The sequence below is a fragment of the Loxodonta africana genome, chromosome 9 (assembly GCF_030014295.1).
Source record: "Loxodonta africana isolate mLoxAfr1 chromosome 9, mLoxAfr1.hap2, whole genome shotgun sequence".
Taxonomy (NCBI): domain Eukaryota; kingdom Metazoa; phylum Chordata; class Mammalia; order Proboscidea; family Elephantidae; genus Loxodonta; species Loxodonta africana.
The window spans coordinates 102,704,071-102,729,721 of NC_087350.1; the positions used below are offsets into that span (position 1 = coordinate 102,704,071).

Below are 25,651 nucleotides of genomic sequence, written 5' to 3' on the forward strand. Positions count from 1 at the left end.
GTCTGGCTGCTGCAGTTCACTTGCCCTGGGCCAGTCAATTCATTTCTCCAGATTGCTCTCCTCACTTGTAAAAACGAAGGGATTGATCGGTACATATGGTCTCAGAGGTCAGTTGCCACTCTGAAGTCATATGCTTGTTATCAGTGCGTAAAGTTAATTCAGAAAACATATTTTTTAGTTTTTACCCGCATTGGTATGAATAAGAAATTTTTAATAATTGAAGTGAAAATATGTGCATTTTTGTGGCAATAATTCAGTGTTTAAAAGGGTATTGGTAGAGGTATAAGAAAGCAGTATATCAGGCAAATTGTCATGTACCATGTACTTGTTCTAAATATTCACTTTTCTTATTGAGATAAACCATGTTTACCTTATTGGAATGTATCACTTTCAAAGTATACTGGTCACTTTGAATTTGGCAATGGCCTGATTTTCAGGGCTGATCTTAAGAATAAAGAATCTATAACTTAACTTTCTAGGAGAAGATAAAGAATGTATGAAAGAGCTTATAATTGCAGAAGTACTGTAAAATAGTTTTCTTAACTATAGGGTTATTAATAATAATTACTATTTAATAAGTATCTTCTAAATGCCAGCCACTTAATGAAGAGCTTTACATTTACTACCTCATTTAATTCTATCAACCACCCTTCTTTGAACTAGGTTTTATTGTTTCCATTTTACAGATGATTAAACTGAGTTAGGAAAGGTTAAGGAGCTTATGAATTAAGAAGTAATAAGTGGTCTATAGGACAGAGTAGAACTGCGAGTCAGAATCAGCTTGATAGCTGTGGGGAGGGGGGGTGGTGGTGAAGTGGCCTAGCCAAGACTTGACACTAGGCCTGTCAGACTTCAAACCTCATGTTCTACTTTGTTACTCATCTTTGGGTGAATATGAAAACATTGCATTGTCAAGAGCAAGTGTATATAGATGGACATTATAATAGTATAATGATCATAATAAGGGCCAGATACAACCTTAAGAACACATTTTTAATGTTAATACACAAACCATGTTAAGAATTCACTTTTTATTTACTGAAGTTTCTTTGGAAATGCGTTCAGAAAAGTAAATACTACAAACCCCGTATTTGTTAGGCAGATATCGGTATAATGCATGGTGTATACACCTGGTAACGTTTCTTACTTCTGTTGATGTCTTCAATTCCTACCGCTATTTCAAAATGATGTGAGATATGCTTACTTGTGCTTATGGGAATATGCACAGTAAGAGTCTTCTCAAATCATACATATTTTCAGATGCTACATGTCTTCCTGGAAATTCCATTAAAAAAATTTTTTTTTCTTAACTGTTGTCATTTTAACAGCAAAAGACCCAAGACAATATCCATAGATGAAAATATGGAACCAAGTCCTACAGGAGACTTTTACCCCTCTCCGAATTCACCAGCTGCTGGAAGTCGAACATGGCATGAAAGAGATCAAGGTGAGTGATATGCAGATGCCTCTAGGGACTGGCTCATCGCATCAGTCTCCTTTAATCAACATTTTATAATTGAATCATTATGGATTAGGTTTTCTTTATTAAATGATTTCAGTGGAATTATTATTTTTTAAAATAGTATACCTATCAAATTTCGTCAAAGTTACAAAAAAAAAATTTGTTCTACCTGTTTTACTGGAATTTTTTTTCTTTAAAGACAAAATTATTTTTTAGAATTCACAATTACATATGTGACTGATTATAGTCTGTCTAGATTAGGTGGTTGGATCGTAGTAGGACCACAGGTTTTGATTCAGTTAGATCAGTTTGCTCCTTTGTATGGGGCTATTTCAAGGAGGAGCCAAACTTTCAGCAGTTTACAGGTGCCAGGAACTGAAAGTTCCCATTTAAAGGAAGCCATCTCAAATTTCTTTTGGAAGTGGGCAGAGTATAAACAATAAATAAAAGTGTAATGTAAGAAATTTGGGGTCTGAGTAAATCTAGTTACACTTTCTAGATAAAACTATGACCCAATTCTAGGGCAGTTTTAGGAAAAAAAAGGATAACTTTAAGAAATAGGTATTATTAGGCCCTCTGAGTTCAGATTTAGCTCTTCTGTTTTATAGTTTATTAGATTAAATATATTTCATCAGAAAAATCCATGCCTTTTTTCCCACAATTATTAGGAAACCATTAAACATGGAAATAAAAAATTAGCTAATTGCAATTTGTGTGTATGCTTTCACATGTGTGCACAAATGCAATTTTGTATTGTTAGCATTTTTTTAGTGTTTGAAATTGTCTTTTAAATAAAATTCTGAATTTTATTAAAAGTGAAAAAGAAAGGAACTCTTTATCATGGATTTTCCAGACCAAGACTTGGGTGTGTGTATGTGGGAGTGGTGGGCTGCATGTTGAATAATCTTAGGAGCCGAATAATTCTGAAGCTTAGCAATCAAGGCCAAAGTCAGTTCCCTAGTCAGGATTCCTTTGTGGCTGCTTAGAATTTTTCTACCAAGTGCTACAGGGGTTAAATAATAGTGAATAATCGTCCTGAAAAGATGGGACTTTGAGTCAAATTGGTCTCCTGTAGCATGCTGGGATTTTAACTAGTAATGAAGGAGGTGAGGATGCCGCACCAAGGTGGGATAGTAAAGACTGTGTTGGGGAAGGGCCATGTGTGCCCTGTGGCTAAGTACTGTGCCTGTGGAGGGAAGTCTTGGGAGATGGCAGGGGCCATTTCATTGAAGAACTTGAAGATCAGCTGGGCCGATTTGGCTCTTCTGAGACACCCCCAATCCATTCTTCAAACAGCAGACAGAATCATCTCTATAAAATATAAATAACTTCATGTCAGTACCCTATTTCAGGCCCTTCCATGACTTCCTACTGCTCTCCAGAGAAAATCAGAATTCGCTCATATGACCAACTGGCCTGTGAGTTGCCCTGGCCTCTTTCCGTCTCTCCAGCCCCAGGGGGTGTTATTCTGTCTCTCCTTCATGCGTCAAGCTCACTGCTTTGTTTAGATTTGGGAATGCAAACCCAGAACCTTCACATGACCACGCCCTCTAGAATGCTCTTCCTCTGAATCTTCATCTGGCAAATTCTTTGTCATCCTTCAGGTCTTAGCCTTAATTGAGGCATTTCAATCTAAATTAGTTCTTCCTGTTTTTCTCTCTTGGCACCCAGCATTGTTCCTTCATTGTACTCATAAACTGTAGTTACATATTTATCTATGTGATTAATTGTTTAAACCAGACTGTATTGTGAGGGCTGGAACCTTATTTGTTTTGGTTATTCCTGTAACCAGCACCTAGCACAGTGCTTGGCACATAGTTGAAGCACAATAAATACTTGTTGGATAGTTGAACCATTAATAGAACACCAGTCTCAATAGCAAAGTCAAGAAATAATAGGGACTTTCAGTAGGGTTGCAGGAGTCAGAATAAAAACAGAACCCTCAAACCTTCCTATTTTATTGCTTGTTTTACTGACATTGTCAGTTTATTCTAAACGAAGCCATATTTTCCCTGTCAGAAAATTATTGTAGAAACGATTCTAATGGTAATAATAATAACACTGTGAATGTGTGGGAATGGATGTGTTGTTCAGAAGTGTAGGTATTCTTTATTATAGAGTGTCACGTTGTAAGAATTGATTCCTCTTTCAGCCTGTTTAATAAAGCCAATCTCAAATCATATTATAAAACATTTTTGAAAAGTAGAAGGGAAACTGTCATTCTTTCCCTTTGTAAAATCATCGTATTGTCTTGGTGATTTTCTTTTGTCAAGATGACTAGGATTATTGGAGAAGTCTGTAAAGGCATATTATGTTAAGAGTGTGAGAGAACGATCCATTCTCAAGTGTGCTTTAAAAAAAAAAAAACAAAAACTCTGTCACTTTAATTCTGAAGACCCTGAAGACTGTAATGTGCACAATAAGCCATTGTGGAAAGAAGACTTCCATGACAATGGAAAAATGAGGGCAGTACAGTACTATCTTTATAAATTTGCTAAGCCCAATGCAGTTCTTTTGTTCTTCGAAAATTGCTTTTTGAAAATTTGCAGAACAAAATGCCCTGTGGTTGTTCTTGTCCATCTTCAAATGTTCCTTGGACACACTTGCCTGTCATGCACGGAGCTTTCATGTGTACATACTGAGGACCACTTCGATGTTTATAATGGCTTGTACCTTTCTTGTTCCTCCCACAAAGCCCCGTACTAATAGGTACTCATTAACTACTTATTGGTTGATTGAAATATGCTTGCATTTATAATTGGCAGAAATGCTAAAAATTTTCTATTGATTACTACCTGGATGCACTTTATTCTGTTAGTGTTAACTCTGCTTTAAAATCTGTTCTTGCCATAAGCCAAAAATATACCAAACACATTGCCATAGAATTGATTCTGACTCATAGCAACCCTACAGGGCAGAGTAGAACTGCCCCACAGAGTTTCCAAGGTTGTATTCTTTACAGAAGCAAACTGTGACATCTTTCTCCCATGGAGCCACCAGTGGGTTCAAACTGCCGAACTTTTGGTTAGCAGCTGAGTGCTTAACCACTGTGTCACTGGGGCTCCTTCTATTCTTGCCATAAAACAACAAAAAAAAAGAAAACCCATTGCCATCGAGTCAATTCCGACTCATAGTGACCCTATAGGTCAGAGTAGAACTGCCCCATAGAATTTCCAAGGAGCGCCTGGTGGATTTGAACTGCCGACCTTTTGGTTAGCAGCTATAGCACTTAACCACTACACCACCAGGGTTTCCCCACATTCTTGCCATAGCCCTTAGCAAAACTGATTTTTGAAATATGAGAATCAAAGATAACAAAATTATGGATAATATGTAGCATTTTTCTTTCCCTAACAATCTGAAACCCCAACCTAAACCCTTGAGATTTATTTCAAGGAGGCAAAAATAAAGTATATAGTATGATCAAAATATTACGTCATTTATTTTGAAAAGAAATTGGGCAAAATATTAAAATGATATCTAGATTCATGTAATCACACATATTCATGTAAATTTCAATAATTTTAATGAAAAGTATTTTTATTTTAGCATATTATAAACATAATTATATGTGGCTTTTCAACACACACACAAAGTTACCATTTCCTGACCATAAGGGAATTGTAATTTATAATTTTGCAAAACGTAGACTAACATTTTTAAACTAAACACTCTTTACGAGTATTACACATTTGGTAGGAAGCTATATAATTTGCTTTAATTTCTTCTGATGCAAGGTGATATAAATTAAATTTGTCAGCATCCACACTATGTAATCTTTATATATTTATTTTATGTTCTTTTTATACATACAGAAGGGAAGGAAAAAAAAGAAAACTAGATCAATACCATTAACAAAAGGGTATACAGCGACTCTTATAATCTATTCTTTAGTCCTAGAATATTTCTCCTTGCCTTGGTATCTCCTGTGCCTTCTGACAGCCTCTGCTTCTTTTAAAAACTTTCTTTTTTGGATACTCTTTTCTAGCAGCTTCAATTTGAACGGTTAAGGGAATACCAGCCTATCAATGTGCGGGTTGAAACTTTTATTCCAATACTGACGCCTCAAAAAATTCCATCTAAATTTTAAAAAAAATTTTATTGTGATAAAATATTTATAACAAAACATTTACCATTTCAATCATTCGCAATCATCACCACTACTCATTTCCAAAAGTTTTCATCACTCTTAACAGCTTCTTGTACCCCTTAAGCAATAACCCCCCATTTTCCCCTCGCTCTCCTCCCCGGTAACCATTAATAAACTTTGGTCTCTATGCATTCCATTTGAAACTGTATTTACCTTAAAGTTTTCTTCCCCTGAGTCAATTCAGAGCTCTGTTTACTAGTTGATATACTTTTCTTGAAATCATTAGAATGATCATTCAGTTTCTGATATAAGTGGACAAAAGAAGAGCTAGGTGTTAGTTTTTCTCTAACTCAGGTTACTTTCATAGAAATAAATCTAGTTGTATTTCTATGCCCTGGAGTCTAACAGACTAATAATTCTCGTGCTTGAATGTTGGAAACAATTCTTTATCAAGATCACTTTTGTCACTCCCATTATAATAGTCCCTGAACCATCTAAGTCTGAATGTAGAACTCCTAAAATATTATTTAATGGGACATTTAGTGAGAAAAACAGCATGGTAAATATATTTGTAATATTCAGCTGGGGGTTTCTAAATGGAAAACTTAACAGCTTGTCAGTCTCATGAGTATTTAAACAACTCGTAATCTAAGATAAAATGTAAATTCAAAAAGATTTTATGCAGTAAAGTTTTATTAATTTCTGCATATTTAGGATTTGAGATAAATTTCATTCAGTTAACATTTATCAAATGCCTGTTATATGCCAGGAATTTTTCTGGGCATTAGGCACACAAATATGGATAAAATTAGCTTCTAGTCCTTGACCTGATGAGCAGGAAAATAATATTTTACTGTTTATGAAAAAAGGGACTTGGCAGAGAATAAATACTGTAAACCAGATTATGAGGGCATTATTTCCATGATTAAGAACTAGCTACTTATAAGTGCTTTGAGGAGTGAGTCTTTACACAGGATCAGTAAATTGGCCAGTTATCAAAAACTAGCACTACTTAGTGGTGTGTTGTTACATAATTACAAGTGTAAGAGTATATAAAAAATTAAAGTGGACTGACTCTACTAGGCAACATTTAGGCACCGTGTTCTCTAGAAAATAACATCGCTGTATATATTTTTAAAATTTCTGTTCTGTAACATGAGTGAGTCTCCTCAGCTAGTCTTTTTGAAGTTTTAATATATTTCCGCCTCCTGGAGATGTGTCTGTGATAATTACACAAAGGTTTTCATTAGCAACAAAGAGTTAAAAGTTGTACTAAGTTTCAATTTGCACTTTGTAGAGCTCTGTAAAGATATAATATTAAATATCAAAAGAATTAAGCCAGGTGACGCAAGGGAACGGTAGGGGCTAAAGAGTAATAATTCCAGCTTAGTATCATGAGCTCAATCAGGTAATAACAGTAAATAAGAGTGTGCTAGCATACTGATGGAAACCCTGGTGGCGTAGTGGTTAAGTGCTATGGCTGCTAACCAAGAGATTGGAAGTTGGAATCTGCCAGGCACTCCTTGGAAACTCTATCGTGGAATTCTGCTGTGTCCTGTAGGGTCAATATGAGTCAGAATCGACTTGACGGCAGTGGGTTTGGTTTTTTGGAGCACACTGATAGAACCAGAATCGAAGAGACCAGCGATTCTTAATGTCAGTTCAAGGAATGTGAATAGTCTAGGTACAAAGAGTGTCTACTCAGTTTGAAAAATACTGTTTTAACAAAAATTTGAACTTTTTTATTCATGAATGGATTTGTAGCATATTTAATATACTACTGTGTTTTTGTGAATATCTCGGAGGGCATCTGGATTGGAGTGTTTATTAAGTTTGTGACTTCAGAGATTTTTGTATCCATAACCAAAAAAAGCTGTTGCTGTCCAGTCAATTCTGACTCATAGTGACCCTATAGGACAGAGCAGAACTGCCCATAGGGCTTCTAAGGCTGTAATTTTCAGGGGGCAGACTGCCACAGCTTTCTCCTTCCTGTTGGGTTCGAACTGCTGGCCTTTTGGTTAGCAGCCGAGCACTTTAACCACTGAGCCACTGGGGAGCCTTCAGGAATCCATAGGGAGTGTGAATCCTAGGTACAGAATTTGAAGAATAGTGCTTTGGCCCACACTAAAGTCCGAGGCATGATCCTCAAGGTTTCTCTAGAGCTGTAGGAGCTGGGTGAATGAGCAGCTTTTACAAATGGTTAAATAAATATTATCTGGGAGTCACTAATATTAAGGTTCTAGAAAATGGTTGGGCAAACAGCTTAGTAACCTTACTGGAACAACTTTTTAAGCTCTCTTTGGGGACCAGATAGAAACCAACAATTCCTTACATTCCTAGAGCCTTGATCACAAGGATTAAATATCAAATGTGCAAATACCAAAATTTTGAACAAAATCAGAGATAGGAGTGCTTTTCACAGACGAATGTGGAGAAGAGCTGGTTTGAATCGAATGCTTAAGTATGTTTTTTAAAGCTTTTTTTTTTTCCCCCTTTGGTTTCTTATAATGAAAAATCTCAAAGCAGAGAGGAGTGCCTATGAACTTCCGTGTACCGTGATGGCATTGGAGAGCAAACGTCAGTGATGCAGCTCTCACAACATATTTTATTCACTTTCACTGCACTGCTCTAGTTGAAAAATCACATGAACATCTCCAAAACAGAATGAATGATAAATTTTTGGTGAAGGCTTTAGACAAAATTCCATACATTGCTTACTGATTAACAAATGTCGATGCTTCTTGTGTGTGTTCGAATTAGGAATTGCATTTTGGATGGTGCAAACCTGCGTACATGTTAGAAGGACCCAAACAAAACAAAACAAAACAAAAAACCCATTCTCATTGAGTTGATTCTGAGTCATAGCAACCCTATAGGCAGAGTAGAACTGCCCCATGGGTTTCCAAGGAGCGCCTGGTGGATTCGAACTGCCAACCTTTTGGTTAGCAGCCTTAGCTCTTAACTACTGCACCACCAGGGCTCCGTTAGAAGGGCGGATACTGATTAAAATGGGAAAGGCATACTCACATTTCTGCGTACAGGAACCTCAATAATTTGAAGATAGAACGTTTTGCAAAAACCCCAAAAAACATAATTAGAAAGAATAACAACTTGCTGTTTTTACTGGGTGTCTACGTTGATGGAACACAGCCTAAAAGCAAACAAACAAACAAAAAAACCCCATTGCTGTTGAGTCGATTCCGACTCATAGCAGCCCTATAGAGTAGAACTGCCCCATAGAGTTTCCAAGGAGCACCTGGTGGATTCGAACTGCTAACCTTTTGGTTAGCAGCTGTAGGACTTAACCACTACACCACAAAGGTTTCCAGCCTAAAAATGGGAGAGTAGAAAACCCACGGGACATAGTGTGCTTCGGTATGGTAGTGGGCCATGCAAAGTTTTGGAGTGGTATAAGGTTTTATTTAAAATTCTTGTAAACATTAATTTCCTGCTTAAAGTTATTTTGAAGTAGTTGAGAAAATTTTGAGTTATTGTACTGCCAAGATCATATACAATAAAAAATTGATTTTTCAAGTATAGATCACAGAATATTGGAACCATTACAGCAATATGGTTCAAGTTCATTACAGCTAAGCAAACCAAGAGACAGAGAAGCTCTCTTTTCTACATGTCCAGGTCATTAATGGCAGACTCTAAGTCTTCTATTTTAGAGGCTGATTTTTTTTCTATTACGTTACAACCTTGTTAGAGAATTGTTGATGCAAATTTGTGTCGGGAGAAATGGATAGTTGTCAATATTTTGCCAATCTTGTTGAATCTACTATTTTCCATTTTTTAAAAGTATTTTAAAGCGAATCCCAGACAGCATGTCATTTTACCATTAAATGCTTCTGTTAGGTGTTTCTAACAGAAAATGACTTTTTAAAACAAAAACCACAACGCTATTATCGATTTAGAAATATAATTTCTTAATATCATCTAATTCTCCATGTTTAAATTCTCCAGAGTGTCTCAAAGTTGTTTAGTGGTTAATTTCTTTGAAAAAATGGGATCCATGTATTTGTTTTTTCAGCCTTTTTTTTTTAATGTTTAATAGTTCTCCCCTCCTTTTTCCTATATCATTTATTTGTTGAACAAACTATACAAAATTGAGATTTTAGTTCAACAAATATATACTAATGAGGAAGACAAGATCTAACAGCCATTTATGGCTACTATTTCTTGAGCACTTACTACATGTTAGGCATTGGTTTAAGACTTTATGTGGATTTTTGCTTTAAACTCTATAAAACCCTTTGATATAGATATTTTCCCCATTTTAGAACTCATGAAACTATCACTACAGTGATTAAGAAACTTGACACAGGTCACCCAGATAATAAGTTAGCAGAGGTTGAGTGGGGGCATTTGTGTAATCTAGCAGCAAAACTTATGTTCATAAGTATTATATAAACTTCTTCCCAAATAAGTCGTTATGAGTTTATGTTCATGGTTTTGAAAACCACTTTCAGAATCTCTACTATTGTGGTAATTCTTAACCTTTTTTTCCCCCTTAACCTATGAAACTTCAATAGAGATGAATGCACATAATTTCGGAGAGGTTCATGGACTTCTCAGGGATCCTTGGGCTGGATTCTGGATTCAGGCTAAGAATCTCTTTGGCACTTAATAAGAAGATATTCTAAATAAAAATTCTAAAGTCTTGAATATAGGTGTGTGATGTACACCCAGTTCAGAATGAACTATATGGGTCAAAATATAAAAATTAGTTATATATTTATTGTCACATACAGGTAGTCCCGACTTACGACGTGTTTGAGGTACGATGAAACACACTTAGTGATCATCTGCATTTTTTTTTTGCATGTCGTATTGTTAGTAATTACGTGCAGCGTACGGTGTTGTAGCATGTAATTCGCAGATGTTATCATTCTTAGATGTCCACTTGCAGATGTCCAAAGTCATGGTTTACAAAGATACTGATAATAAAAGGCAATAATAATGAAAACTAAAAAGACAAAGGAGGTATTCAACTTAGGTCAGAACCGACTTAGGACAGAGTCATCAGAACGGAATGCTGTCATAAATTGGGGACTCCCTGTATATATATATATATATATATACATATTTTTTCTTTTACTTCTTTTCTACATTTTAACTTAATGCCTGGATTACTGTAATAGTGATCAGGAAACTCTAAATACTGTTGTGGCCTTACACAAATTACATGACCTCAGTAAATCTTGAGTTTTCTCCTCTGTAAAATAATGAAATTGGATAAGATTCCTTTATGTTCCAGCATTCTAGATTTACAAATTAATTGGGGTCAAAGAATATGAACATCTTCAGTTTTTGAGTCTTCAAGCTTTCCATGAACATGGATATATTTGAAAATTCAGAAAGCTTTCAGTTTCTTAAATTATTTTTTGCATGTTTATTTTAAACACTCCCATTGAAGAACGCAATGGCAGGGCTGTTTACGTGCTTGAAGGCACCATATGTTTTGTCTTGTACCTGAGGAATGCAAAATTCTCACAACTGCATGTCCTGTCCTGCGCCATTCTGGTACAACAAATGATTGATAGAGATTGAGTTATTATAACAGAACCTTGTTATGGGATCAGTGTCTCCTACTTTGACAATAAATTACTCAGCCAGACGGCAGCATTTATTTTCTCTAAATGACTGGGGATGTAGCAATAGGAGGCCATTATCCAGTGACAATATTCTGTTTCATTGACATTATCTCACAAATGTAATTGGCCCATTACTAAGTAGAGGTTTTGTTACAGATCAATTTCACGTGATTTCGAAAACCATTAGGATAATAAATATGCCATCATAGTAATTGCATTGACAGAATCTTCTTTTTTCTTCATTTACATTTATTGGAGGAAAAATATAGATTCAGCTTGAACTTAAACACTGCCGTGTATACCAATTTTGACTACTTTTCCATTAAGAGAAACAGAATATTGTAATCATATTTGCATTGAGTGGCTAAACTGAAGACCTTAAAATTTTTGTTTTCTTTTTTTCTCCACCGCACTAAACCACATCAAATCATAATTGTTTCCAAGCAGTTAGTTTACTCCCTCAGTTTACTGATTTTATTTGAAGTAAGTTCCAGATCGTTCCTAGGACTTTTCCTGTAAACCCACTAAAGCAACGCATCAGTTAAATCAACCCTAACCACTACCAGCGTGGATAGTAACAGCGTTAGTGATAACAGAAACCTTGAGATGTCTTGTAGCTTAAATGTTTCTAAATGCATGGCTTTTCCCCAAATGTTCTCCTCTAAAAACTCATCTTGTTAAATGTAATGTTGTTAAATTAGAACCCTTCCAGTATCTTTCTGACTTTTACAGTTAAGGTTACGGTATTGATTTTATTTTATAGTCCATGGCTCTTGGATGCTTAACACTAATAAGCCTTCATAGCCAAGAGATTTTCCCCAGAGGCATAGTGAATAGCAGCTATTTACCTGTGCCAATATTTAATAAGTGACTAAAATATACTCTAAATTCTGCATAATTGTTCACTGTTCTTTCCATCTTTCAAGTTAGGTTTTCAGACATTACTCAAAATACTTTATCATTGTCTCCCTGTTAGAATGAAATGGCTTTATGGACAAAAGCATTTTGAAGTGTTTTTAAAAAACCAGTTTTCAGGTATACAGTGTTCCTTCTTTTAGCACTGTTCATCATTATTCAAAGGATTTAAAAAAAAAAAAGTCTCAGGAAGGTGTTTGTGAGCTTCAAAGGGGTTTGAACTTTTACTTTGTATTGGGTGTAGATGTAGCCCGGAGACCTTTTTTTATAGAGGGATGTGATAGAGACTTGTACTAGCATGCTACTCACTGTGCTTGAGTTTAAATATGCTAGAGAGATTTAAACCATCACACAGTGTTTGCTGTAGAGTACAGTAATATGCTCACTGTAATTAAGATTAAAGGACTAAAGTAAGAATTTTCAGTTATTTGATACGAAGACTACCATATTTTCTCCTTTAAAAAAAGAACTGTCTTCATTAAAAAAAAAAGATTGAGAAATTTAATCAAAGATGGTCTCTTATCTCCTCTTATCTTGCCATTTTCCCCAGAGTTATTTTAGAGTGTGATAAATGTAAATATATATGTATATAAGGAGATACTTTCTTAACATGGCAGCTAGTTATTTTTTTGAATCATCTGGCATCATCATCAAACTACTACAGCGGGATTAAGTCCATATGTCTTGTCATAACATTCAGAGCTTTTTGTTAACTTGGAGTATGTAGGAAGGACTTATTCACATTGCCACACAATCGTATAATTTTACATTGAGATGAGGCCTTAGAAACAGATATTCTCTTGTCTTCACTTGTATTGTCAAAAATATATTGTTTTGCCTTTAGCCAACTAAATTGGGAGTGTTACAATGTTGAAGCATTTCATTTTGCATTTTTATAGCATTGAATACATATGGCCAACATGAGGTCTTTCCTTCTTACAATGTAATGCTGGACATAGTAACAAGATCCAAATTGTCAACCCATCATTGGGAATTACATATAATATTCTGTGAAGCTACAGGCAGTAGTTTTTTTTTTCCTAAAAGATATATATTTTATAATTTTTTTGTTACTGTAAGAGTTATTGTGGAGAATTTGAAAAAGCACTGTCAAATATAAATAAGGAAATAAAATCACCATAATCCCAGCACATAGCTATAACTCCTATTAATATTTGTCTGCATTATGTGCTAGTCTATTTTTCTATGTATTTTTTCTGTGTATTCTGTGTATTCTATTTCTAGGTATACTTCTTGCACTAAATTGGGCTTACGTGATATGTGCTGTGTTGTAGACTTTTTTTTTTTTTGCTTTTCACTTACAATATAGTGCCATTTTACCATATCATTCAGTTTCTACTTCATAATGGCTGTGTAATATGCCACCCTTTAGATATGTCATAAATTTTTTAATGTCTGTATTGCTTGTGGATGTTTAGGTACTTTCCAACTTTTTATATTATAAATAAAGCTGTAGTGAACATCACTGACATAAATCTTTATACTTCAACCTGATTATTTCCTTCCTGTCTAGTTCTCTACTCTCTTCCCAGTGCCTAGCATTCTACATGATACCAAGTAGATGTTCAGTGAAATTTCCGTAAGAAATAAATGCATTCCTAGCGTAGAATTACTGAGTTAAATGTGTGTCCATTTCTAAGGCTTTTGGTAAATATTGGTATAGTCTCCAGAATGATCTTTATCAATTTGCATTCCCCCTAGCCATGCAAGAGTGGTTTGTTTAACTTCACCGTCATATCCATGATAACATAAATGTAACACATGGCTCTACAGGCAATTTTGAAGCATATCCTCTGAAATACATTTATAGAACAGTGTCTCTAAGGCCTTGTGACTCTACCCTGTCCTTTTTTTTGTCATTTACATTTCATTTAAACCATTAGGTATTATACTGCACCTTATTTTTCCAGGAGCCAGGATAGCTCCATTTTATTGTGAGGGAAATGGAGAAATCAAGGTGGTACCTGAGGGATTGTATAAGGCTTTTGAGTCAAGGCGTAGCCTACTTGGTTTCTCTACTTTCTTCCTCCTCCACTAAGCACTCCTTCAGAACATTCCCTCCACCATCAGTTTTTTACCTACAGGTAAAACAGGTTAAAGATTGGTGTCATTCTCCAAAGGGAAATCTATGGAAATAAATAGATGAAGCTTTGGGCTTCAGCCTAAGATAAGGGTATGGGATGCTGCCCTAATATAGCTTTGATAATTTTAGGATTTTACATAATGTTTATTTGGTTGTAAACAGCCTATAAATTCTCCTCTCCTCAAGACTATTTACCTCAAGGCAAAAACAGAGGAATAGAAACCAGGGTCCCTTTTAGTTTTCAGCTGGGAGAGTCATCTTCCCTGCATTCTCCTCACTGTCTTTGTCTTCTGAACACAGCTGTTTCCTTCTCTCAGGACTGACTCTGGATGTGTAGCCTGAAGTAAAAGTTTCAGATTTTTCACTGCAGAACTGGTCCCGCAGACGAGACTCAATAGCTTCCCATTTCTTATAAACAGCATTGTTATTTTATGTAGATAGTTGATTTTTCTTTCATGCCCCCTTCCAGCTCCCACCCCAACATTTTAATGGAAAGAAGAAATGCCTTAATTTAGCTTATTGTTTATTCTTTCTGCTTTGTGTTGGTTGACAAGAGTTTCAATGAAGTAGTGCATATGCTGATCACCTTTGCCTGCCTTCATCCAACAATGAGTTCGGTCTCCAAAAAGATTTTTTATGTCTAGAGTATTTGTAAATTTATAAAACTCTTATATATATATATATATATATATATATGTGTGTGTGTGTGTGTGTGTGTCTAAAACCTATAAAGTCCAAAAAATAAAATAATGAAACCTAGAAAGCTATGAGGAGGTATTAACTTAGTAAGGCTTGTTGATATAATCTTGTCAAATCCTACTCATTGGACTATGTCTAAGTTAAAAATTCTCACATACATGCTTTCATTACCTTGAGTTTCTTTTCAAAAAAAAAAAAAAAAAGAATCCTTTAAAATGATCAGCCCCTTGATAATGTGAAAAATAAAGAAGTTATTACAAGGAATTATTTCCATTATTTTACTTTTAAACCATTTAGTAATAAAACATACATTAATGCTAAATACTAGAAAATAAGAGAAGCCAGCAAATGCTGACTTGTATCTGTGGTGTTCACTTAGACTTGTTTACAAGTATGGCATGTGAATGTGAAAGACAGTAACTTAGGAATGTGTAAAAGAACTGTACTTTTAAAAGATTTTGAAACAGTTTGCTTCTTTGTTAGCCAGACAGAAATATATTTTTCTAAATCGTGGGAATAGCACAGTTAATGTATTTTAATTTAGCATTATAGTATTCTGAAAATAATGCTTTCCAGGAACTCAAGAAATCTTGTGTGCGCTTCTGTAATTGGTTTGACATAGTTGTAAACCGTAAGTGTCATTATAGGGAAGAACAGGAATTTTTTTAAAAAACCAAATGATGTGTTCTCTATGTAGGCTATAGAAATCCAATTTGTAACCTTAATCTACTTGAGCATATTGGAAAAGCTAACATATTGCTCCACTGTATGTGAAAAGGAGCAGGTGTCCCAGACAGGCAGGTGTTAAGGTGGCTGTTTGAGCTTGCCCTAGATCACTAGTTGACTTCAGTGAAGTTCTACTAACAGGTGGCTAACTGATTGGAGTGCCATGTGACATTTATCCCGGGAGCGACTTAGATGACAGGCTGCTACAGACTGAGGAAGGGGTCTTTGCTTTGATGAAGAAATTGCCAAAACTCATGTCTCATTAGTGTTTCCTAAGGTTCTTTGGAAGTGAACAACAGTTTAATTAAGGGCTGACGTAGACACGTTTCTGCACACTTTCCCTGCAGCATTTTATCACATTAGAATTGATCAAAATTGTTGCCTTGGGCTGACTTGAACAGATATACATCTGGAGTGCCATTTGTGCAAGCTGCTGATGAGTCGAGTACATACGCTGCGTTTCACAGCAACTCTCTGCCTTTGTAGATGAAATTACCTTGTTGGGAGATGGGTTGATCTAGCTCTTTATTTGCTTAAGCCTGTGTCTCTTTGAAGTGATACTGTGAAGTGAGTGACACATCAGAGTTTAGGATGCATACGTGTTACAGTGCCAAAAAATATAGCATGGTTAGTAAAAATGATGGGATAACTTGATTATGCAAAATACTTAAAGGTATGCTCAAGTCTAAAATGAACCAATATATACCAGAAGCCTCTTAAATTTTTTTTCTTACATGGTGATCTTTTATTATGTATTTAACGAGGCAATTGGTTTCTAAAGCCACAGCTAATTGTCCAATTATAAATCTAAAAGTGAGGGCAGACAGTGAAGAATAACACCATCAGTCTGAATCTTCTTTTTTTTTAAATTAGCCTCTCTAATCTTCTGTCGGAATCCCTGGTGGCGTAGTGGTTAAGTGCTACGGCTGCTAACCAAAGGGTCGGCAGTTTGAATCCGCCAGGAGCTCCTTGGAAACTCTATGGGGCAGTTCTACTGCATCCTATAGGGTCGCTATGAGCCGGAATCGACTCGACGGCACTGGGTTTGGTTTTTCTGGAATCTCCTGTCAGGAAGAATTCCTTCTACATTTTAATATTATCAGAATTGCAATTATTTAATTAATTTTTGTATTTGATCTGTCCTCTCCACTCAACTGTAAGCATTACCAGCACGGAGACTATGTGGTCTTGTTAAGCATTTTGAACTTTATCTTAGCTTCTGGTGCTGATATAACAAAAATACCACAATAGGGTGACTTTAAAGAGCAGAAATTTGTTTTCTTACAATTTTGGAGCCTAGAAGTCTAAATTTAGGGCATCGGCTCTAGGGGAGGCTTCTTCTTTGTCTCTTTCAGCCTCTAGTGTTGTTAGTTGCTGTCAAGTTGATTCCAACTCAGAGAGAGTGGAGGGAGGGAGCGGGCTGTCTCATTAGGGGGAGAGCAATTGGGAGTATGTAGCAAGGTGGATGTAAGTTTTTGTGTGAGAGACTGACTTGATTTGTAAACTTTCACTTAAAGCACAATAAAAATTAAAAAAAAAAAAAAGTTGGTTCCAACTCATGGTGGTCCAATGTGTGTAGAGTAGAACTACTCCATAGGGCTTTCCAGGCTCTGACCTTTCGGAAGCAGATCACAAAGCCTGTCTTCTGAGGTGAGTTACAACTGCCAACCTTTCAGTTAGTAGCCGAACGCTTAACTATTTGTGTCACCCAGAGACTCAGCTTCTAGTATCTATTGGAAATCCATGGCATTCCTGGGCTTGTAGGTGCATCTGCCTTTGTCATTATATGGCTCCTTCCCTCTGTGTGTGTCTGTATCAATTCTACTCTTTCTGTAAAACACCCTTTAGAAGGGATTAGATTTAGGACCCACCTGCGCCCATATGGCCTCATTAACATTTAACCAGAGATAAGGCTGTTTCCCTACAGGATCATATTTACAGGTACTCTGGTTAGGACTTCGCTTTAACTTTTTGGGGACACAGTTCAATCCATCGCAAACCTTATGCCTACCCATAGTTCCTTACAGTTACCAGAACTCTGTGACTGCTTTTGTCTTTTCTCTTTGCTTTATATTCATTTACTTACTGGCAGGTGATATTTTTTCATGCAGCAAGCATTGTGAAATATACCGGCCACGGGTATTTCACTCATTCTGCATACCAGTGCCATCCTACCTTCCACCTTCTTTCACATGCAACAGATGATGAAATAAGCTGCCTAGACTCAGTGCCTCCTTTAGGTCATCTTCTTTCTTTTAATCCTAGGTCCCCCCCCGCCCCATTTCCTCCCCAAGTAGCATGTTTTTTCGCCTTTCACATTTTTTTATGTCTTTGAAAAAATAATCTCTCATAGGAGGTAAACTGTTAGTCAGCTTTTTAAAAAGAAGTATATGCTGTGCATAGTATGAGTACAAAACAATAATAATGAAAAAGCCATCAAGTAATATAAGACACAAACACAAGATCATTAATGAAATCTAGACCTCAGCAGTTCCTAGGAGGGAGTATTTGAGGAGAAAATAAATCAAATTGGTTCAATGGATAAAATGTTTTTCTTTAGGTGGAATAAGGGGGTTGTTATGGCTGGATGCCACTGAGTTGAATCTGAATCATATTGATCCCATGTGACAGAGAACTGCCCCATAGGGTTTTCTAGGCTGTAATCCTTATGGGAGCAGATCACCAGGTCTTTCTACCGTGGAGCAACTGGGTAGGGTTAAGCCACTAACACTTCTGGTTAGCAGTTGAGCTCTTAAGCATTTGTACCACCAGGGCTCCTTGAATAAGAGGGTGGTTGTTGTTGCTGTTGTGTGCTGTTGAGTTGATCTCAACTCATAACGACGCTATAGGACTGAGTAGAACTGCCCCATAGGTTTTCCTAGGCTGTCTAAGGGAGAAGATCCCCAGGTCTTTTCCCCCGTCGTGCTACTGGTGAGTTCAAACTGCTGACCTTTTGGTTAGCAGTCAACTACTTAACCATTGCACTACCAGAACCCCTTGAATAAAGGGGTAAAAACAAAAAACAAAAAAAACCTGTTGTCATCATGTCAATTCCGACTTATAGTGGCCCTGTAAGACAGAGTAGAACTACCCCATAGGGTTTCCAAGGAGAGGCTGGTAGGTTAGAACTGCTGACCTTTTTGGTTATGACCGATCTCTTAGCTACTACACCACCAGGGCTCTGGATAAAGGAATGGAGAGATATAGTTTTCTAGTTCAATGGAATGTCATGTGCAAGAAAAGGCACAGAGAAACATTCTCCCTGGCTCTCCTCCCTCCAGGAGTCCATAAACGAATTAGTTTAACTAAAGTTTAAATAGAATGGAATGCCACAGAAAGAACTAATGTGGTGTTATGGTCAGCCTTTAAATGAGGAAGATGTTATTTGAAGATGTGTTTATAATGAGTAACGAAGTGGACAGCTAGGTGAAAGCGACCAGGAAGTAGGTTCTTGTTCAGCCAGGCACAGGTGAAAAGGGCCTAGTGGACGCTACCAGAAGAGAAGAAAAATAGAGCTCTTGGAAATGTTTTCCCCTCTGAAATCAATTCATTTATAAAGTACTGATTTCTAAATCCATTTAAAATTTCTTTGATTTTAGCCCTCACCTGCCGTTCCTTTGCATGTATTTCACCAATCTTCGACAACTCCTTACCTTCTTCCCACCAAAAAAAATACAGGCTCATTCTTTTCTTATTACCTTGATACCCTTTTCAAATTCTTTATTGTATGTATTATTTAATGTATGTATTTTTTTTTTAATATTATGTAAAGGATCCCTGGTGGCACAATGGTTAAGCACTCGGCAGTTACTCAAAAGGTCTGTGTTTGAACCGATACCTGCTCCATGGGAGAAAAGATCTGGCAGTCTGCTCCCATAAAGATTACAGCTGAGAAAACCCTAGGGGATGGTTCTATTCTGTCCTATAGGGTTGCTATGAGTCGGAATCAGTTCAACAGCATACAATAATGTCAATAGTATTATGTACCTATTATTATACAACCTATTACATATTACTGAGCTTTATTATTATTCAACTGATTTTCAGCTTTAACATTTTATATATTATTCTTCATGCTTGAGGGATAGTAGATTGTGAAGAGCATGAAACGTGTTTTTCTTCACAGAAAGTTCACTTAAACTGCCTCTCCTATATATTCCTCAGACTTTTATTTTGTGTAGCATATGAGTACTTTAAAAACAAATGATATCATTTTTCAGTTGGCCATGAGGTCAAATTAGACTACAGTCGTTCAAAGTAAAATTAAAATAAAAGCAATTCTAACTTGATTCATGATCAAAATGTAATAGCTAGAATGTGGTCTATACATAATTGTTGTTCTTGTTAGGTGCCTTCAAGTCGGTTCCGACTCATAACTACCCTATGTAGTACAGAACAAAACATTTCTATCCTGTGCCATGCTCACAACCGTTGTTATGCTTGAGCCCCTTCTTGTAGCCACTGTGTCAGTCCATCTCGTTGAGGGTCTTCCTCTTCTTCCTTAACCCTCTATTTTACCAAGCCTGGTGTCCTTCTCCAGGGATTGATCCCTCCCAGTAGCACATCCAAAGTAGGTAAAACGTAGTCTTTCCATCCTTGCATCTAAGGAGCATTCTGGTTGTACTTCTTCCAAGACAGAATTGTTCCTTCTCTTGGCAGTCCATGGTATATTCAGTATTCTTTGCCAGCACCACAATTCAAAGGTGTCAATTCTTCTTCGGTCTTCCTTATTCATTGTCCAGCTTTCACATGCATATGATGTGATTGAAAACACCGTGGCTTGGGTCAGGCGCACCTTAGTCTTCAAGGTGATGTCTTTGCTTTTCAACTCTTTAAAGAGGTCTTTCGTGGCAAATTTGCCTGAGGTAATGCATCTTTTGATTTCTTGACTGCTGCTTCCATAGGTATTGATTGTGGATGCAAGTAAAATAAAATCCTTGAGAAGTTCAATCTTTTCTCGTTTATCACTATTTTGCTTATTGGTCCAGTTGTGAGGATTTTTGTTTTCTTTATGTTGAGGTGCAATCCATACTGAAGGCTATGGTCTTTGATCTTTATCAGTAAGTGCTTCAAGTCCTCTTCATGTTCAGCAAGCAAGGTTGTGTCATCTGCATAACGCAGGTTGTTAATGAGTCTTCCTCCCATCCTGATGCCCTGTTCTTCTTCATACAGCCATTCTTCTCGGATTATTTGCTCAGCATATGGAATGAATAGACATGGTGAAAGGATACAACCCTGATTCACACCTTTCCTGACTTTAAACCACACAGTATCCCCTTGTTCTGCTTGAACATCTGCCTCTTGATCTATGTACAGGTTCCTCATGAGCACAATTAAGTGTTTTGAAATTCTCACTCTTCTCAATGTTACCCATAATTTGTTATGATCCACACAGTCAATGAAACACAAGTAAGTATCTTTCTGGTATTCTCTGCTTTCAGCCAAGATCCATCTGAGATAAGCAGTCATATCCCTGGTTCCGCGTCCTCTTCTGAATCCGGCTTAAATTTCTGGCAGTTCCCTGTTGATACACTGCTGCAGCCACTTTTGAATGCTCTTCAGCAAAATTTTACTTGCCTGTGATATTTTTTTTTGTGATATTAATGATATTGTTTGATAATTTCCATATTTGACTGGATCACCTTTCTTGGAATCGGCATAAATATGGATTTCTTCCAGTCAGTTGGCCAGGTAGCTGTCTTCCAAATTTCTTGGCATAGACTAGTAGACTAGTGAGCGCTTCCAGCACTGCATCCATTTGTTGAAACATCTCAATTGATATTCTGTCAATTTCTAGAGGCTTGGTTTTTGCCAATGCCTTCAGTGCAGCTTGGACTTCTTCCTTCGGTACCATCAGTTCCTGATCATATGCTACCTCTTGAAATGGTTGAACGTCGACCAATTCTTTTTGGTATAATGACCCTGTGTACTCCTTCCATCTTCTTTTAATTCTTCCTATGTCATTTAATATTTTCCCCATAGAATCCTTCACTATTGCAACTCAAGGCTTTAATTTTTTCTTCAGTTCTTTCAGTTTGAGAAATGTGGAGCATGCTCTTCCTTTTTCATTTTCTATTTCCAACTCTTTGCACACGTCATTATAAAACTTTGTCTTCTCGAGCCACCCTTTGAACTCTTCTGTCCAGTTCTTTTACTTCATCATTTCTTCCTTTTGCTTTAGCTGCTCGACATTCAAGAGCAGATTTCAGAGTCTCTTCTGACATCCATTTTTGTCTTTTCTTTCTTGTCTTTTTAATGACCTCTTGCTTTCTTCATGGATGATATCCTTGATGTCATTCCACAACTCATCTGGTCTTCAGTCATCAGTGTTCAACGTCTCAAATCTATTCTCCAGATGGTCTCTAAATTCACGTAGGATATACTCAAGGCCATACTTTGGCTCTTGTGAACTTATTCTAATTTTCTTCAATTTCAACTTGAACTTGCATATGAGCAATTGATGGTCTGTTCCACAGTCAACCCTTGGCCTTGTTCTGACTGATGATATTGAGCTTTTCCATCATCTCTTCCCACAGATGTAGTTGGTTTGATTCCTGTGTATTCCAGCTGGAGAGCTCCACGTGTGTAGTCACCGTTTATGTTGGTGAAAAAAAGTATTTGCAATGAAGAAGTCATTCTTGGAAAATTCTGGTCATGCGATCTCCGGCATTGTTTTTATCCCCAAGGGCATGTTTTCCAGCTACTGATCCTTCTTCTTTGTTTCCAACTTTTGCATTCCAATCACCAAGAATTAGCAGTGCATCCTGATTGCATATTTGATCAATCTCAGATTGCAGAAACTGGTAAAAATCTTCAATTTCTTTATCTGAGGCCTTAGTGGTTGATGTGTAAATTTGAGTAATTGTCGTATTGGCCTTCCTTATAGGTGTATTGATATTATCCTATCACTGACAGCGTTGTACTTCAGGATACATATTGGAATATTCTTTTTGACAATGAATGCAATGCCATTCCTCTTCAAGTTGTCATTCCCAGCATAGTAGGCCCTATGATTGTCTGATTCAAAATGGCCGATACTAGTCCATTTCAGCTCACTAATACCTAGGATATTGATATTTATGTGTTCCATTTAATTTTTGACGATTTCCAATTTTCCTAGATTCATACTTCATACATTCCACTTTCCGATTACTAATAGATGTTTGCAGCTGTTTGTTCTCATTTTTAGTCATGCCGCATCAGCAAAGAAGGTCCCAAATGCTTGACTCCATCCACATCGTTAAGGTCTACTCTACTTTGAAGAGGCAGCTATTCCCCATTCGTCTTTTGAGTACCTTCCACCCTGGGGGGCTTATCTTCCCAGCACTATATCAGACAAAGTTCTGCTGCTATTCATAAGGTTTTCACTGGCTAATGCTTTTCAAAAGTAAACTTCTAGGTCCTTTGTCCTAATCTTAGTCCGGAAGCTCAGGTGAAACCTGTCTGCCATGGGTGACTGCTGGTATCTGAATATTGGTGGCATAGCTTCCAGCATCACATCAACACGCAAAGCCCCCACAGTGTGATAAACTGACAGACAAATGGGCGGTATATACATACAATGGAATATTATTGAGCCATAAGAAGGAATGAAATTCTAATACATGCTACAACATGGATGAACCTTAAAACATTATGCTGAGTGGAACAAGCTACTCACAAAAGACAAATCGTTTATAATTCTGCTTATATGAAGTATCTAGAATAGGCAAATTCATAGAGACAGAATGTAGATTAGCAGTTATCAGAGGCTGGGGTGAGGCAAGAAAGGGCAGTTGTTTCTTAAAAGGCCGAGAGTTTCTGTTTGGGGTGGTGGAAAAGTTTTGGAAATGTGAATGTAATTAATGCCACTGAATACATACTGAAAAAGGGTTAAAACGGACAATTTTATGTTGTATGTATTTTATCACGATGAAATCTTTTTTAAACATAACTTGAAATTCTACCTTTGCTTCCTTTAGATAACTGACTTTTTATTCCCCCATCAGTCCAAAGAGTTTTTGTTTTGTTTGAAGAGAGATTTGTGTCTCCCTGAGTGCAAATAGTTAACACCCACAGCTGCTAAGCAAAAAGTTGGTGGTTTGAGTCTTCTCAGAGGCGACCTGTGATCTACTTCTGAAAGATCACAGCTATCAAAAACCCTATGGAACACAGTTTTGCTCTGACACACGTGGGGTCGCTATAAGTCGTGGTCAACTTGAGGACAGCTGGTTTGGGTTTTTAGGTACTTGGGATTGTGCCTTGAATGCAGTGTGTACCAATATATTTTTATGTATTGTAGCCCTGAATTCATTTCATTTCATGTGGAAACAAAGGCATTTAAACCTACTTTTTTTTTTATAGTACTTTAGGTGAAGGTTTACAAAAAAAGTAGCTTCTCATTAAACAATTAATATACATATTGTTTTGTGACATTGGATGCCAACCATACAACATGTCAACACTCTCCCCTTCTTGATCTTGGGTTCCCTATTACCAGCTTTCCTGTCCCCTCCCACCTTCTCATCCTTGCCCCTGGGCTGGTGTGTCCATTTAGTCTCGTTTTGTTTTATGGGTTTGTCTAACCTCAGGAGTGACTTCGTTACTGAGCTCGAGGTTTCTTCAGTTTCTCCAGTCTCTGTCAGACCGGTAAGTCTGGTCTTTTTTTGTGAGTTAGAATTTTGTTGTACATTTTTCTCCAGCCCTGTCCAGGATCCTCTATTGTGATCCCTGTCAGAGCAGTTGGTGGTGGCACTATCTAGTTGTGCTGGACTCAGTCTGGTGGTACTTGTGGTCCATTGGTCCTTTGGACTAATCTTTCCCTTGCGTCTTTGGTTTTCTTCATTTCCTCTTGTTCCAGACAGGGTCAGACCAGTGGAGTATTTTAGATGGCTGCTCACAAGCTTTAAAGACCCCAGGTGCTACTCACCAAAGTAGAATGACGAACATTTTCTTTATAAACTATGTTATGCCAATTAAGTTAGATGTTCCCTGAGGCTGTGGTTCCCACAGCCCAGTAATTTGGTGCCTCAGGGAGTTTGGATATGTCTGTGGAGCTTGCATGACCTTGCCTTGGACAAGATATGCTGGCTTCCCCAGTATTGTGTACTGTCTTACCCTTAACCAAAGTTGCCACTTAACTACTGTCTAGTTAGTGTTTTTCTCTCCCTACCCCTCCCCTCTCTCGTAACCAACAAAGAGTGTTTCTTTTTGTGTGTAAATCTTTTCGTGAGTTTTTATAGTAGTGGTCTCGTACAATATTTGTCTTTTTGTGATTGTCTTATTTCACTCAGTATAATGCCCTCCAGGTTCATCCTTGTCGTGAGATGCTTCACAGATTCATCATTGTTTCGTAGTATTCCATTGTGTGTATGTACCATAGTTTGGTACGTACATACAATAAACCTACTTTGTAATGCTACCATTCTGTAGCTATTTCTAAACTGCGTTGCTTCAATATGGCTGGCCAAGGACCTCTTCCATTCCTACTTTTACAATTCTAAGTTACTTTTGTTGTTTGGAGGGGAAAGTTTGCAATCCCTTTTACAGTTTGAACAGTGAGTGAATTTTATTCTGCTTCTGTCGATTTCTGTAATTCCTCTGTGTGTTCAGAACATGAAGGTACCATTATTATTTGACGCATGCTTGAAAGAGAACCAGAGAAATCCGTGGACTCATAATAATTATTCCATAAAGCCAAATGTATCATTCTGGCTAAGAAAATACAAAAGCTTCGCTTCTCAAAAATGGCATAATCACCTGTGTTCTTGAACTTCTGTACAAATACCCTTAATTCATGTGCCCTTTATAAAAAGAGGCTCATGTGGCTTCAGCTGGGTTTAAGGAAGATAGTTATAGTAGTTGCAATCGCCCTGATTAATCATTTCCAGAAATGAGATAACTAGAATGATGTACATTGTTTCCAAAGCTCTGGTCACATTGAATTGTTTTTAAATGATGTATAGCTATGCTTTATCATTTATAATATAGAATCTTTAGAAACTTTTTTATACAAATGAATTTTATTTGAACTTTATATTTAAGCCCAGGTTTTTTTTTTTTTTTTTTTTAAAGCATAA

General features: G+C 36.8%; 1 protein-coding gene across 5 annotated transcripts in view; it reads left to right on the forward strand.

Annotated features, from left to right (window-relative positions):
• The window catches only part of NFIB (nuclear factor I B), a 258,003-nt gene that overhangs the window by 182,649 nt on the left and 49,703 nt on the right, over positions 1–25,651 (forward strand). For all 5 annotated transcript variants that reach the window (XM_010587941.3, XM_010587942.3, XM_010587944.2 and 2 more), the window contains exon 6: positions 1,329–1,447. In XM_010587941.3, the coding sequence (XP_010586243.1) occupies positions 1,329–1,447 (119 nt within the window). The remainder of the gene's footprint in view (positions 1–1,328; positions 1,448–25,651) is intronic.